This window comes from Echeneis naucrates, chromosome 17, assembly GCF_900963305.1.
Source record: "Echeneis naucrates chromosome 17, fEcheNa1.1, whole genome shotgun sequence".
Classification (NCBI taxonomy): domain Eukaryota; kingdom Metazoa; phylum Chordata; class Actinopteri; order Carangiformes; family Echeneidae; genus Echeneis; species Echeneis naucrates.
The window spans coordinates 14,379,060-14,394,848 of record NC_042527.1 but is presented as its reverse complement, the minus strand read 5'-3'; the positions used below and the strand labels follow the sequence as shown (position 1 = coordinate 14,394,848).

The 15,789-nt window shown below is 39.0% G+C and overlaps 2 protein-coding genes across 3 annotated transcripts; one reads left to right on the top strand and one right to left on the bottom strand.

The window, feature by feature from the left end:
• Positions 1–671: 671 nt before the first annotated feature.
• Positions 672–9,768, bottom strand: atg9b (autophagy related 9B). 2 transcript variants are annotated; one of them, XM_029525382.1, is made up of 15 exons: positions 9,341–9,768; positions 9,047–9,220; positions 8,887–8,930; positions 8,525–8,589; positions 7,565–7,735; positions 6,016–6,157; positions 5,100–5,848; positions 4,609–4,762; positions 4,273–4,452; positions 3,895–4,140; positions 3,386–3,612; positions 3,202–3,295; positions 2,948–3,032; positions 2,548–2,720; positions 672–2,378 (listed from the first exon to the last, which is right to left on the bottom strand). In XM_029525382.1, exons 2-14 carry the CDS (start codon positions 9,153–9,155, stop codon positions 2,566–2,568), a joined length of 2,421 nt encoding a protein of 806 aa, XP_029381242.1. In that variant the 5' UTR covers positions 9,156–9,220; positions 9,341–9,768; the 3' UTR covers positions 672–2,378; positions 2,548–2,565. The 2 variants fall into 2 exon arrangements, with proteins under 2 accessions (XP_029381242.1, XP_029381241.1); XM_029525381.1 differs by having other exon boundaries at positions 9,047–9,768.
• A 640-nt stretch (positions 9,769–10,408) lies between these two features.
• abcb8 (ATP-binding cassette, sub-family B (MDR/TAP), member 8) lies at positions 10,409–15,687 on the top strand. The gene is made up of 16 exons (XM_029524153.1): positions 10,409–10,594; positions 11,186–11,516; positions 11,627–11,782; positions 12,042–12,136; positions 12,244–12,349; positions 12,440–12,601; positions 12,814–12,899; positions 12,979–13,076; positions 13,179–13,284; positions 13,385–13,418; positions 13,539–13,675; positions 13,774–13,868; positions 13,950–14,083; positions 14,207–14,354; positions 14,436–14,686; positions 14,902–15,687. The coding sequence occupies exons 1-16, from the start codon at positions 10,491–10,493 to the stop codon at positions 14,983–14,985; spliced, it is 2,127 nt and encodes a 708-aa protein (XP_029380013.1). The 5' UTR covers positions 10,409–10,490; the 3' UTR covers positions 14,986–15,687.
• The last annotated feature ends 102 nt before the right edge of the window (positions 15,688–15,789 follow it).

The window sequence follows — 15,789 nt, the reverse complement described above, 5'->3', positions numbered from 1 at the left end:
GCACTCCTGAAAATAAAAAGACAAACACTACAGCGAGGTGTAAATATGGAGACTGCCAAAAGAAGTCAACTCTGTGTGCAAAGCTGAGCTCCTGTACTCTGCAAGATCAACTTGCTGCATTTGTAAGATGCAATCACAAATAAACAGTGACTACAATAAGTAAAGGTGACAAAAACACAGATCATCCCATACAGGGCAAACCTTTTACTAACCAGAGGTAAAAATGACTTTATGTGATTGGCCACAGTGTTTCCAAATGCGAGGCTGTGGACAGTTACATTAAAATGTGCGGATGCTGAGCTTATATGCATAAAATCTAAACTATGAAGAGAGGTTCTGTAGAATAAAGATTGACTCAGTGTCCCTTTTGAGACCTGCCCAACCTGAAGAGTAACCTATAATATGACTCAAACATTCTGAAAATGGAAATGGTTTGTTATTTTCAGTGCAACATTTTGAGTTTGTGTTAGCAAAATCAAGCAGCAATCAAAATGTTTTCATTCTACAGATACACAAGCACTTACTAAAAAACTGGAATATTTTCTTAGCGCATGAGACGGCAAAGACATAGATGCAAACTACTCTAAAGTCTTGAAGTAGTGGAGGATGAAATTTACATTGTGACTTTTGTATGACATTGGTAGTGACATTTTATGCACTACGGCAACAAGCAGATTTAGTCACAGTTTATTTTAAGTGTAAATTACAATCAACAGGCAGTTGGGCATTCAAATTTCACATCAATAAAACCTTTAAGTCGGAACTTAAATCCAAAATCTGTCTTGAACCTACTTTTAGGGTGACATATGCCATTTCTCATATTGATGAAACGATTTTTAAAAATTAATTATTTGGCAAAACAATCAAAATTTTACTGTTGAAATAAATAATACTTATATATAGATATATCAATTAAATATCTGGGGAATCGCAGGTAATAAATACTCTTAAAGCTAACAAAGAATGCTGACTTTCTTCATGCCCTTACTTTGAAAGTGTAAAGCCTGAGAGAAACAGTCTCATCTTAAATTCTTAAAAACCTAAAGCTACAGAAGCAACAACACAGGTTCTGATAACCACCCGTATGATGAACTTCTATTTATATGTAAGCTTTTTGGGAGACGGACAATGTTAGGTGTACTTAATTTGCATACAAAAAAAGTAAAAGTAATATCACCCTGTTTGTTGTTTTTTGTCTTGTTTTTTTTTTAAATCTCCACATTGTTTCTTGGATCGCTCAAAACATATCATATTCTGGACAAAAAAAGGATGAGAAAAAGAAAGAAATAGGTCTATTTACTTCTGCCTATAAAATCAAAATGCAGTTAAAACAAGGATCTGAACACTGCAAAAAACATATTTACAGAAGTACACTGAAGAGGTACTGATTGGAGTAACAGATTTTCTTCACCACCACTGAGGTAATATGGAAAACGAGGATTTAAATGCATGTTTATATGGGTATTAAGGCAGAAAGCTGACTTTTTGGCCAGTTTTAAGATTATTAAAATGGAATCTTCTTGCATTGTGATTTTGATGCCATCTGTACTGTACTCTAATTTCATTCCTATTGAAAGAGAGAAGTGATGTCTTGACAGATCAACTGAACAATAATACTGAATACAATTTGCATTTAGAATCTGAACACAGACAGGAGCATCAAATCAAGTGTATACCTAGTATGAAGACCTGTTTTAGAAAACTCCATAGGATTTTGCTGGGCATACGTGGTTTTTCCAGTAGTATGGGTACTGTACAGTCAGCTCTTTATCATATCAATACTTCAGATCTTTTATTAGTATTAGATCTGCTAGTAAAATTGTGGACTTTTAAAGAAATAGTAAGATGAAAAAGTATATTTACAAATCACCAGGGTTAAACAGCACAACTTCAAATACTGAATCTTTTTTTCCTGAATGATCAAATTGTTCAGGCAGCTAAGATACAGCTTGCAGTCTTTGTAGCACAGACCAAGACACCATTCAATGAAATCTTAGATTCACACTGTAAAACCTTTGCGATGCACAAAAGAGTTAAATTGTGCACACAGAGGGTCAGGAGAATTTGTTACAAGTCTTTTGCATTTGCTCACATCCATCAACATTTATTCCTATGATTACACTATATTGACTCTGTGTACTTTTCAGTTGTCTATACAAGCTACAAGATCTTGATGAAATGGACGGAAGACATATGGTTTCCCTGATGCCATAGTCTGCCTGATGTGACAGGATGAGGCGTGGATGTGCAGGGAAAGTGGTTATTCAGTAAGCCCCTCCCATTAGTAAATGAACGATGTTTTAAAAGGTCCATGCTAAATTCTCCATGAAGATCATCTAAGGCCACAATGTTCATCGAAGAAAAGTAAAATGTAAACACTATAAAAAAAGAGAAGAGAAATTATCATGGCAAATTATCCTTGGTGGGAAAGAAGGCTGATCTTTGTTTAATCAAACTAGCATTTCACAGAATACAGAACCACAGAGCAGACATTGTGGATGCAATTTTTTAGACTTAAAGAAATAAATACATAAATAGAGCATATACCTTATGACATAAGGCACTTCAACAACTACTCCTGGTGCCCTGCTTTGGAGTAGATCCACTGTTGATCTCCTGATCATCTTCATCCTCCTCCTCCTCCTCCTCCTCCCAGCCACCAAGGTGGACAACAGTGGGCATGGACATGCTGGAACCAAGACCACGATGTGCCTGTAAGCCTTAAAAAGAACATTGGAATAATCTTGATTCAATATCATACTTTAAAAAAAAAAAAAAAAAACTCTTTCTTTCCCACATTTTGACAGCCTCTGTGTTAGAGATTTGAAAGGGTCGACTAAGCCTCATACTTAAAATCTCATTTAATCCCAAATGAATAGTCCTTGTAAATGATTTCCTGACATCTAGTTTTAAATGTAGCTGAAGAAAATACCATATTTCCATTTACCAGTGTTTGTATGTAGATCTCTCATTTGCACTGCACTCTGCCATTGCCCTGAACTTCTCTGTGGGTGGAAGTTCTGCTGGTGGAGCTGGAGAGACAGAGAATCAGAAATGCCACTTACCACCCAAAAAAGATCTTTTTGATCATTTATTTTTCATTTAAAAAAAGACTCACTAATTTGACATTTTACGGAACTTTATTTCAAAACTTCCAACGCTCAATCGAAAAAAGGGGGTTGGGGATGGTTGAGAAATTACCTCATGCATGTAGATGGCATGGAGGCTCATCTCTGCGGAGGCAAACTCTGAGTACAGTGCATGGCTCCTGCTGCGTGACTCACTGTTAGACATACTTTTAAAGAAACGTGTTGTTCAGTGCTGACGTCTTATCAGCTTTAACATGCATACATAAAGCTGCATATGTAAATAATGCAGTACCAACCTGTCAATGATGGTGCGATCACTGCGATACATGGTGCTCTCAGGGTGGATGGAGGAAGGTAAGCGGCTGCGGCTTGTATGTGGAAGCTGAGAGGCAGACAGAGAGGCAAGGACACTAGCAGCAGCGGAGGCAGCAGTGCTTGGTGGGATGAAGTGGTGGTCTCGTCCTTGTAGTCCAGAAGCAGTTAAAATGGGATGAGCAAGGACACTGGCCAACAGATTATCAGGCTGGAAACAACAACACAGAATACTATACGTAAACAACACTGGAATAGAAAGAATATGATAACTTTTTTGTGATAAAATATGTAGTTTATTATTGAATGGCTTATGAATAAGAGGCTATCCAAAATAGTATTTAAATATCCTATGTTAATGAACATTTAGGGAATTACTCTTTAGCACAAAACATCAGAGTCTCTTGTTTTTCGATATTTACTTCATTAAGATGACTTATGCCTTTAATGTCTGTAATACATGGCCATCTACATGGCCTGTAGGGTTTCTTACCCCAGTGGCAGACTCATTAGATTGCAGTGAGGTGCAGAGAGGAGCCTCAGAAAGCAGCAGCTGGGTTGATGGGCCACTCTGTGCATCATGCTGAACCTTCTCCTTCAATTGGCTGATAAACACTGAGCTCTCCTGTGGTGGCTGCCAGCGTGGATTCTTAATGGTGAAATGCATCAGGGACAATTCTGTCTTGCCATTCTCAGCCTGTTGGTAAACTGATGCTTCTGTTTGTCCAGCTGACATCCACTGCAGAAACATCCAAAGATATATATGAATTCGATAAACATTTTCAGACATTTCAACATTTACTGACATCAGCTGACTATGGGTTACCCATACAAAAGTACAGTCCCAAATCAGATAAGGAAAAACCCTTACTGTTGGGTTTCCATGGCGTCTGATGTCCATCTGGGCAAAGGAACAGATGTCTCCGACTCCAACCACCTCCACCGTAAAGTTCCTAAAGAAGTCAATGATCTCTAGAGACTTGTTCCTCAAAAGGAAGATGAGAATGAAGGGTGTGACAATAGGACTGAGCAACTCCTCCAAGATGAACACCTTATTTGGACAAAGACATCATGCAATCGGAAATAGTTAAAAAAGTGATTTATCAATCTGACTGTAGACAGCCAGGCAAAAAAAAACTTCCATCATCACAAGTAAAATACATCCATAATTTCAGAATGTTGATAAATGAGTTTCTTCCAGCCTCACCGCTTTGTACTGAAACAGCTGTGCAACCTCGTCACGGGTCTCGCTCTTGTTAGCACTGCCCCTCCAGTGGTCTGGCATGTAGTGAATATGTGCCAGCATGCACTGCAGCAGCTGCTCTGGACACCACACCATATGCTCATCAGGGATGAAAGACCTGTTGTTGGACATGTACAAAATGTGAACATTTTCTCAACAGTTTGACTTTTGGCTGAAAATCTCTTTCTGTTTGCTTGACAGGATAAGCCTCTTCCATATTTGGAATTGAAAGAATGATACACAAAATGAATGCAATCATAAGTAAAAACGGCTTCAAGGTGTTAATGGCAGGATTCTGACATGGATGCAATAAACTAATCAATTGTCTTCAATAAACAGTATGTCACATCATGTTTGTATGTTATAAGATTAATAACAGTAAAAACGCAACAATAACCAAAATTCTATAAATAACAGTGAGTGATCCAGAAATGGTCAGAAGAAAAGAAACAAACCTGGTGATTGTAATAACCACCCCCAGCACTGTGATAGCAGTCAGAATGTGCTGCACTGTCAGAACGTCCTCATCATAGACAGTCAGTGCAATGAGGACAGCCAAAACTGAGCCTGAGAAGAAGGCTACGTTCTTTGCAAGCACAGTCAACAGTGGTGATGTAAAAGAGTTCATGTATTTGGAAGTGGGCTTGTAACCACGACCCAGACGTCCATGTAGCTCATGGTCAAGCTCATTGAAGTGACGCAGATATAGATGACCGTACAGGGACCAGCGCCGAGCACCCAGACTTCCAGGCTCTCTGCGGATCACTTCTGTATAGCTAAAGAAAGCATACAGCACCTGCCACACCAGGATGAAGGGACATAGCAGTAAATTGGCCAAACCCATCAGCAGGATGACTCTGCTGAGCTGCTGGGCAAGTTCTAGGCGGTTCCCATTTCGCTTGTACTTGGGGTGCAGGTTCCACTTATTCTGAAACAGAGAGCCAGGACCCCAGAAAAGGATGAGCTCAAAGTTGTATTTGAGGCCTTGGGTGAGAAACACCACATTGCCCAACAGGGGGAGCTGCAGTTGCACTGGTAACAGTGATTTGTTTATCATGGCCACCATGTAGTTTTTGAACCGCAAGATGCGGTGATAGATATCAAGTTCTGTCAGCTCTTTCTTGTGTATGCACATTTGCTGTTCTCGTTGCAAGCTGATGAGCCGGTCCTGGACTTCCTGCCATGTGAAGTTGCATAGTTCATCCTGGGACAAAAACGCACAGAGCTCACAGTAACTTCACCATGCATGACATCACAGCTCAAATCATGGATATTAATCATATCCGTTCTTCCAGTAAGTAAAATACACCCATCACAAGGTAGCAGATCATTTTCTATACCACTTTTGATACAAGTGAAAGCAGCACTTACCATCTGGATTTTCAGTGCTTTGATATAGAATTGCCTGATCTCCCAGTAGCTCAGAACATTGCAAAACACCTTAACAAGTCGATAGATCCAGAAGATGGCTGCCATGATGAGAAGGAATATAATCCAACTGTTCTCTTGAATCCTAATGGAGACAGATGAGAAAGAACCATAGCAAATAAAGAAATGTGCATAAAGAAAAAAATATTCATGAAGCCTCTCTGAAATCTGGAGGAGAAATATGTATAGTAGATATTCCAGAACAAAATATGACACTTGCTCAAATCATGACTGACATGCTGAGCATCAGTAATTTGCACTCACAAACACACATTAACCAACACCTGATATAATTATATTCTTTTGAGTCATTTCTCTATTATCTTATATAGGGGTTATTTTCAGACAAAATAAACAAAACATTAAAATGTTCTTGGTCAATAGCTTGAAAAGGGAAATTCGAGATGGGTTGTGAGAAGGACATAGAGGTTCCAAGCTGCTGGACACGCTGTTCCCAAATTAGAATTCCAAGTGGTTTTACGTCATTGGCTTTGATATTTGACTTTTGAGACAGTCAGAATGAGGGAGACACTGATGGTGAAATGCCTATTAAAGAGCTGGGGAAAACAAGCATCAGCAATGCTACGGCTTGAAAAAAATATGTAAACATGATGGAGGGGGAAGTCATGTGGTTGTCAGCCTGTTGCCTCAGCCAAGTTGGCAGTGTCTTTGCTGTAGTGACGCTATCCGTTACACTGCCCTGTTTCTAAAAGCAACTCATGTTGCAATTCCAAGCTATCAATCTCAGGGCAAAATAAACAACAAAACTGAGAAAGAAATATCATATTGTTGACATCACATGAGATAAAAAAAAAAAAAAACGCGGTGACAGAAAAATAGCATTCTAGTCACGAACATTAATGCTTGTTGCCCCAGCATTTTTATTACCACCAATAAGTCCCTTTTTCAAAGATGAAGTCCAAATAATACATTTTATATTTTATTTCATCTTTATTCATTTTACTTTATTAAAATAAAATAGGTCAGCACACTATGCTTACCTCTTACGGCTCGATTACAGATCTTTTTCTTGCTATAGCGGGCAGTAGAAAAAACAGTCACTGTTTGACAAATAAAGAGAGTTCTCATAAATTTTTAGGTTAAATCTAGAAAACTTCAGGGAATAGCTAAATAGGCTATTGTTGTATCTTTCTACCCTGTGAATGTGACTGTAGTCTGAAGTCTGAAGTCACATCCAACACAATCGAATAGGAAATTAAGTCTGAAAGTCTGATTACAACTGTATTAAGCCAGACAACTTAAATCCTTCTCAAGGCCTGTCTCTCAATGAATTCTAATAATATCCAAGACCATGTCTGTTTGAGAACAAAGTATCTCATTAAACTAGCTGAAATGAAAAGACAATTACATCAGAGATCATTTTATGTGGCTGCATTGCCTTTTTAATTAATTTACCTTGGCTTGTCCATTAATTTTAATATGGGAAAAAAATCTCACTGAAGTTCACCATAAGACTATTTAACATCATTACCTTTGAGTGCACTGCTGGCTAGGAAGGATGGCATCTGGGAGGGTGACTTTGTTCCTGTCCAAGGGGTTCTGGCCTGGTCCAGTGTGGTTGACTGCTCGATTGGCAAATAGGACATCATATTCCACACAGTTCACGAGGAACGTTGTGAATGTGACAACAAACAAAAACTGACTGTAAGGTGAGAAAAATAAACAAAAGAGAAATTAAACTTTCATTTTTGACATTGAAAATGGCAGACAATCCAAAAATCATATATTTGACAAAGGATTAATACGGACATACAGTATGGTGAGATTAATACAAATATTCAATTTCTAATGATTAATAATAATAATAATAATAATAATAATAATAATAATAATAATAACAGTGCACTCAAAATGACAACTGATTAATACAAACAGTGTGGTTACAACATATCAATTTCAGCTCCCTTACTAAATAGATAAACATTGACTGGCTGAGGTTTGTTTTGAGCTGTCATTATGAGGACAGATTTTCTACAGCTAATGTTTTAATAGGAATGTAAATTAGCCCACTGTAGCCAGACTCAGACATACACCAGACCAGGACCAAATTACAGCAATGGACTACTGGCAGGATATTTCAGTCTGGAAGATCATAAATTAAACACTATCCGAGACTGATGGTTTGATGGAATGAATAAGTAGAACAAAGCAAATTTTGCTAAGTGAAAAGCTAAGATTGGATTAGTATGTAGGTGCTGTTGACATTATCTATTTGAACTTTTTCATGGTGATGCCTGAGGCCCATTTAGCTGTCACAACAACATGAAAAATTACCGGTGTAAGTAACGCCTCTACCTTACTGAAAACAAACATCTAGTTGGAACTGAAAACATTACTTTTCTAAGGGTTGGAATGAAGTCAATGTCCTAATATTTCAATTAAAAGCATATTCTCATATCTGACAAATTATTTCTTCTTTCCTTTTACTTACACAAGTTCAAAGAACTCTGATAACATCATGCAGGCAAAGCCATTCTTTTGGTGAAAATGATAGATGTGGAAAGGCTGGTTAAGGAAAGTCTGAAATAACAAACGGAAAACACCTCATATTTGACACTGAGGACACTAATGCAAATGTTTACGTACAATGTAAGGTTTTCAGGAAAAAAATCTGTCACACTGATTCCTACAGCAGCACTGTAAAAGTAAACAGGACATTCAGCATATTTTAAATCTGACGGCTCACATCATCTCCATAAGTTAGTGAGTCACCATGACATGATGCCACCAACACACACGATGACAGCCCACTTTTGTAAACCAACTACTAAGCTTCTGTGATTTGAAGGATATTCTTGTGAAGAAATTATCCAGGTTCTTGATGTGGTGCCATGAATCTGCAATAGAGATAAGAGCATTGAACTCAGACAACCTGCCTATTTGTCAGCGATGACATGTTTAATGCCACTTACATTAAAGATCATCTGTACTTCTGTCTTACTGGCATGATTACCTTTCAGGCCTTCGGGCACATGCACCAGTAGGTCCTCCTCTCCTGGTGGCGAGTCCTCCTCAAAGTCCTCAATTCTCTGATACTCCTGGTAAGCTTCAAGGTTGGCCATTGTGCTTCACATTCTCAGAGTCACTTCCCAAATGGCGAGCTACTGGTAGTAAACACTTTCTGAAACTGATGCAGTGTCACAGCGTCACCTACATATCTGTAACTAGCTACTGGGCAGCCAGAGCAGCTCAATAAAAGGGATCGTTAGGCACGGCTAATGTTAGCTCGCTAACTTGCTAGACTTACAGAAGGCAGCCGTGAAACCCAACACTACGGCAGTGACATCGTAAATGCTGAGAAGAGGTTCCGTTTAGGTGGACAAATATAAGTTAGGTAACCGCTAAGTGCTACGTGCAAGCTAAGCACATAAGCCAAATGATAGCTGGCTAGCCTCTGGATGATTCAGCCACTCGTGTAGTCAGGGTGACAACGGTTTGTTTTGTTCCCGTCCTGGTCCGTCCATCTGCCGCTGGGGATCTTCCTCCGTCCTTTGGTCGGAGCCAAGTCCGACCCGCCGCTCGTTTAGTCCACACAGCCGGGTCCCAATAGCGACACAACGGACTTCAGTCAGCTCCGACGTCCGCCACACTGCGTCCAAAAATACACAATCCTGTGTTGGGTCCACTGTTTTTGTCTTCGATAAACAAATGTCAACAAAACGTCATTGACGTCACTTCGGGGTTAAGGATGCATTCATGAAACGTCGGTAAAATCGGAATAATAATAATAATAATAATAATAATAATAATAATAATAATAATAAGACGAAAACTCACACATTATTCCGATTTTGAGGGTTTAACGCAGTATTCAAAATAGGCGTTAAGCTTTTAAATACTTCAGAACAACACTTCGCATATGTTACTATTGCTGCATTGTTTTTGTGACGGTACTCAGAGTTTGCTGAATCTGTTGTATTTATCCATTTAAATACCAGACCCAAAATTAATTTCACCAAAAGTGAGCTATAGTCGGAAAAATCACATATATCCAACTCAGATTTGTTAGTTTCATGTGAACGTTTTTGCCTCTCGGTTGTTTTGTTGTTACAATTTACGTGAGTTCTTCTAATGCGCCATTGGTCTGTCATTTCCTTTAAACGGTTGTAGTTTTCTGTGGTTTTCCTGCAAAAAGTAGCTCTATGAAAACATGTTATACAAATCCCTTAAAAGTCCTCAAAATAGTGCATGGTGTAAAATAAATACAACGCTCTTGTAGTAAACCAACACTCGCAGTAAAAAGCGTGTATGTATTATAGCATAGCCATCGTAAGAGGCACCGAAATGCATTCTGGGTCAGAATCAACATGGCAGCCTCCGAGTTGTCACTGGATTACTGCAGTGCTTAACTACTGCTTTGACCTAATGTGTTTGGTGTCTTTGAAATAAGACAAAACATGTTTCAAATACTGTGGAATAAAACAATCATCGCGGCTCCTGTGCGATCATTGTTGTTGCACCCGCGATGTAATAAAACCTCAGACATATGGACACTGTCACGGTAGGGCAATGTGATCGGTTGTTCGTTCAGCTGGTGACAGCTGATCTGTATCCCAAATTTAAATTAAATTAATCTCTGCTGACAATATTGACTTACTTTACGAGACAGTACAATATCGATTTTCTAGGTGAGATATAAATAATGTGTTTTTGATTTCCAGACTACGACAAAATGAATCCATTAGGGGATCAACATTTTTACCATTGAATTGAGCTATAAAATGAATTCGCGTCCCTTTAGGTGAGAATCGAGCTGATTGATCGATTAAGTCGTGTTCAGGAAAGTTTTTCGGGTCCTGAAACTGCACCACCTTCAGAGAACACCAACCTGTTTTAGCTCTAAAACGTTAGTTTCAAAAGAAAATGCATCATATATGAAATTTTATAAACACCCAATCATGGACATTCATATGTTCCAGCCATATTTTCTGGTTAACTGATAATGATAATTACCCCGATAGAGGTAAAAAACCTAGCTGCCATAATGCCTGAAAAGTGCTTAGAGGCACTGCTTTTGTGGTATTGGCTTTGTAAACTTTCATGATCTGGTTATTGAATGTCTAACTGTATTAATATTCCTTGTCATATCTAGGTGGTATATCTCTCCAAGATCTAATGGATACAGCTCCACACAACAGCCTGGAAATACTGTCAGTCGTATTTGTAGCCTCACTAAGAGAACTGTCCACCGGTCAGCCTCTGAGACGTTCAAACTCCCAGCGGTTTCTCTGAAGTTCATCCTGGGCCCAGCATTACTCACTGTCTCTGCACAACTTTTTTGCCATGTAGCTTACTGTGAGGCAGATGTGAACAATAATACCCAGATTGAGGTTGCAGCCAAAAGTCCTGAGCCTGAGTTCAAATGGCATATATTGTGGGAATTTGTCAAACCCCAACTCTTTGCTCTCATTGGGGCTGTTGTGGTAAGCCAGTTCATACAAAAGTAATATCAGCATTTTGGAATATAATGTGATACATGCTGAAGGTAGTGACATATATGTTAATGCATTAAATTGAGTCATTTTCTTTTCAGCTTGCCTTTGGTGCAGCTATCTTGAATATTCAAATTCCTTTGATGCTTGGGGATCTGGTGAATGTTGTGGCATGTTACCTGAGAGAACAAACTGGGAATTATGTGCACGAGATAAGTGGTCCTGCCCTGAAACTGCTCGGATTGTATGGTATCCAGGTCAGTACACAAGAAATGTGTCAGTGTTGCACAACTTAGTATTCCAACAGTAGTTGAGTAAAATCACACTGTCATGGACTGTCATATTCCACTTGCAGATCTTATTGTCTGACAAAGTTCTAATTTTCCTTGTCATTACAGACGCATGTCATAAAACGCATGTTCTGGTCCCTAAAGTAAAAAACAAACAAAAAAAAAGTCACAGTTGTTTTTGGAAAAATGGGCTGTTTCACCGGTCATTAATCACTTCCTTGTGCAGGGCCTGCTGACATCTGGCTACATTATCCTGCTTTCAAAGGTGGGAGAGAGAGTGGCAGCAGATATGAGAAAGACCCTTTTTGGATCCCTACTGAGGTACTTATCACAGACACATGCAGTTAGTATTGCATCAGTCGTGCTGCTGAGATAATAGGTCGACCACACCTGCAGCACTGTTATAACATCATTACTTTTTGTCTTAGACAAGATGTGGCTTTCTTTGATGCCAATAAAACTGGGCAGCTGGTGAATCGTTTGACTGCTGACATTCAGGAGTTCAAGTCATCTTTTAAGTTGGTTATCTCTCAGGTACAAATTTATCTTGCATCAGTAAAATGCAAATCACTTAATAGTTTATCCTTCTAATTCTTGTTTCTTGCTCTTCCTGCATATTTGTAGGGTCTACGCAGTATTACACAGACAGTTGGGTGTTTCATCTCCCTCTACATCATCTCCCCTAAACTAACTGGGTTGACTGTGGTTGTCCTTCCCTGTCTAGTGGGAGCGGGGGCTCTCATTGGTTCATTCCTCCGCAAACTATCTCGGAGGGCACAAGAACAGGTAAGGACAAATATAGTTTGACATGAGGCCTGGGTAGTATCTTGTGTACAGTTTGATTTTCATTACTACACTATGACAAGGGGCAAAAACATGATCTATTCTATTTCACTATCTGTATCTTTATTTAGCCTGCATTCTCAACACACTTATCTTCATGTTGTGAAGTTTTGATTTTTCATTGTGTCTTTACTTAACATTTTGTCAAATTTAAGGTGGCAAAAGCAACAGGAGTGGCAGATGAGGCACTTGGCAATGTGCGAACAGTCAAAGCTTTTGCCATGGAGGAACAGGAACTCCAGTAAGTGAGGGAGTATTCACACTACCATGCACTCATATTTCTGGGGCAAAATATTTTCGTTTACATAACCTTTCCCCAGGTTATACTCATGTGAAGTTGACAAGTCGTGTGAAGTTAATGAAAATCTTGGTGCTGGAATAGCGGTTTTCCAAGGACTGTCCAATATCGCCCTGAATTGTGAGTGTGTGTTGCAAATGGTAACAGATAAATACAAAACGAGGCTCTTTGTCTGAGTGTCTGTGATGAAAATGTTTTTCGAAATTTGTGCTGTTCATACAGGCATTGTTCTGGGGACTATTTTTGCTGGAGGGACTTTAATTTCAAACAGCGAAATGTCCCCTGGAGACCTGATGTCTTTCCTGGTTGCATCTCAGACTGTTCAGAAGTAACACAGAAAACTTACTTCACAATTATTTCTCTTTATTTAAGTTTGCTGTTAAATATATCACTTAAAATGTATGTATAACTTGTTTATTATCTTTCAGGTCATTGGCTAGTATCTCCATCCTTTTTGGACAGGTGAGCAAAAATTCTTCACTTTTATATAGAGCATTTATAAAGGCATTTAAAACATACAATTCTATTTGAAATCTGAAATATTTACTTACTAACACTGACCCTGTCTTAACCTCTGTACAGGTGGTGAGGGGAATAAGCTCTGGGGCCAGGGTTTTTGAATACCTTACTTTGGAGCCAACCATCCCACTCACTGGGGGAGGACGCATCCCATACCATTCTTTGATAGGAAGAGTGGACTTCATGAATATTTCATTCAGGTTTGAAATTTCAGATTAACTAAACAGAAAAACATCCAAAGATACAATGTCCTGATTTCATTTTTACTTATTTATTTATTAATTTTTTGTATTCACAGTTATCCAACAAGACCTGGCCATGAGATTTTGAACAAGTTCAACTTAACATTGCCTCCGGGTAAAACTGTTGCCATTGTTGGAGAATCTGGAGGAGGTAATTTATTATATTGTCACTGCGTGATACGCAAACAGATCTGATAGTGAGCCTACAAATTATTAATCCGGTACATTTTAGGAAAGTCCACAGTGGCATCATTGCTGGAGCGTTTCTATGACCCAAACAGCGGAGTAATCATGTTGGATGGACTTGACATTAAAACACTTGACCTATCCTGGCTCAGGGGACAAGTTATTGGTTTCATCAATCAGGTAAAGATCACTTATCATTAGTTTGTTTTTTTTAAATTGGAAAATAAATAATCTTTCCAATAAAAAGATGAGTCACATCAGTAGCTGTCTGGTTTTCATTGTATTGCTCAATATTCTGCACAGGAGCCAGTTTTATTTGGATCATCTATCATGGAGAACATCCGCTTTGGGAAGCCTGAGGCCACAGATGCTGAAGTCATTAATGCAGCCAAGCAATCCAATGCTCACCGATTCATTACAGGTTTCCCAGATGGCTATAACACTGTGGTTGGTAAGTGCTTTCATTTCGCTTTAACTACTGTAAAAGAAATAATGGGACATCGAAATACTAAGCCCTAGGTTCTGAACCCAGGTGAGCGAGGTGTCACATTGTCTGGTGGGCAGAAACAACGCATTGCCATCGCCCGTGCCCTGATCAAGAATCCTTCCATCCTGGTGCTGGATGAAGCCACCAGCGCTCTGGATGCAGAATCAGAGCGAGTGGTGCAGGAGGCTCTAGACAAGGCCACAAGGGGTCGCACTGTGCTCATCATTGCCCACCGACTGAGCACCATCCAAGGAGCTGACCTCATCTGTGTCATAAGTAATGGCCACATTGTGGAGGTGAGTTAGTAAGTAGGGTACTCAGATAAATAGAGGTGTTGTTATCTCATTTTAAATGTCTCTAATTTGTCTGACAACCTTGTAAGTTCACAGAAGCAGTTAGGAGGATTGACTTCATTCACTTGCCAGCAGTTCATATGGATATATATTCATCTCAATTTGCTGTATAATATGGGCTTCATTATATCTAACAGCTTCTTCTCTTTTCTTCCAAGGCTGGGACTCATTTGGAACTGTTGAGCAAAGGAGGACTGTATTCTGATCTGATTCGCAGACAAAGAGCTGCGGGACAGAAATGAACACTGTTTACCCCAAATCTACAATAAATAATAGTTTATTTTTAAATAAACAGAGAGAGGCTTGTGTGAACATGGTGAATACTATAAACTATATTGTCAATTCAAATTAACCTTGTGTGCTTCTATCTCAAACTCCCAAATTTCTGAATGTAAATGCACTGTTTAAGTGGACCAACTTGATCAGCCTGTGAAGATTAACAAATCACACTACTGTACAGTCTTTACCGTGAATCGACATTTAATTTCTGTTTTTGTCTCCTTCTTTATAGATTGATAAACTATATTATGGAAAATAATTAGAAGTTGTATTTTTTCCTTTTCTGGATCCTCTTTTGGACACTTAAGTACAGGGTTGTACAGGGTTGAGGGCACTAATGTTCAGCTGAACATATACAGTAATAGGAACTATAGGATTTGAGGAGAGTGTCACCATCATTCACTCTGTCTAGATCTGTTGAGGAGCTGCCCAATGTTAAGGCCCTGATGCAGCTGCTCTGAATTGTTGTTTAAAGCTGTGTATATTTGATTTTATTGCGGCTCAGCTACTGGAATCAACAAACATTTTTACAGCCTCCTCGCAGCCCCGAAGCTGAATGCTTGCTGAATGATTTTAGCCTGACTTTAGTGCCTTTTTTATGTGCTAGTATTATCTCCATCCTTCGGACATCTGTAAAGTATGTGCACAAAGGTGAATAAAAGTCATCTCTTCTCCTCAGAAGTGTTTGAGGTCATTTGGGCAAATAGACCAAGTAAACAGTAAAGATGTGCACTTCTTTAAAACAGTGTCCACATCACTGGACAGAC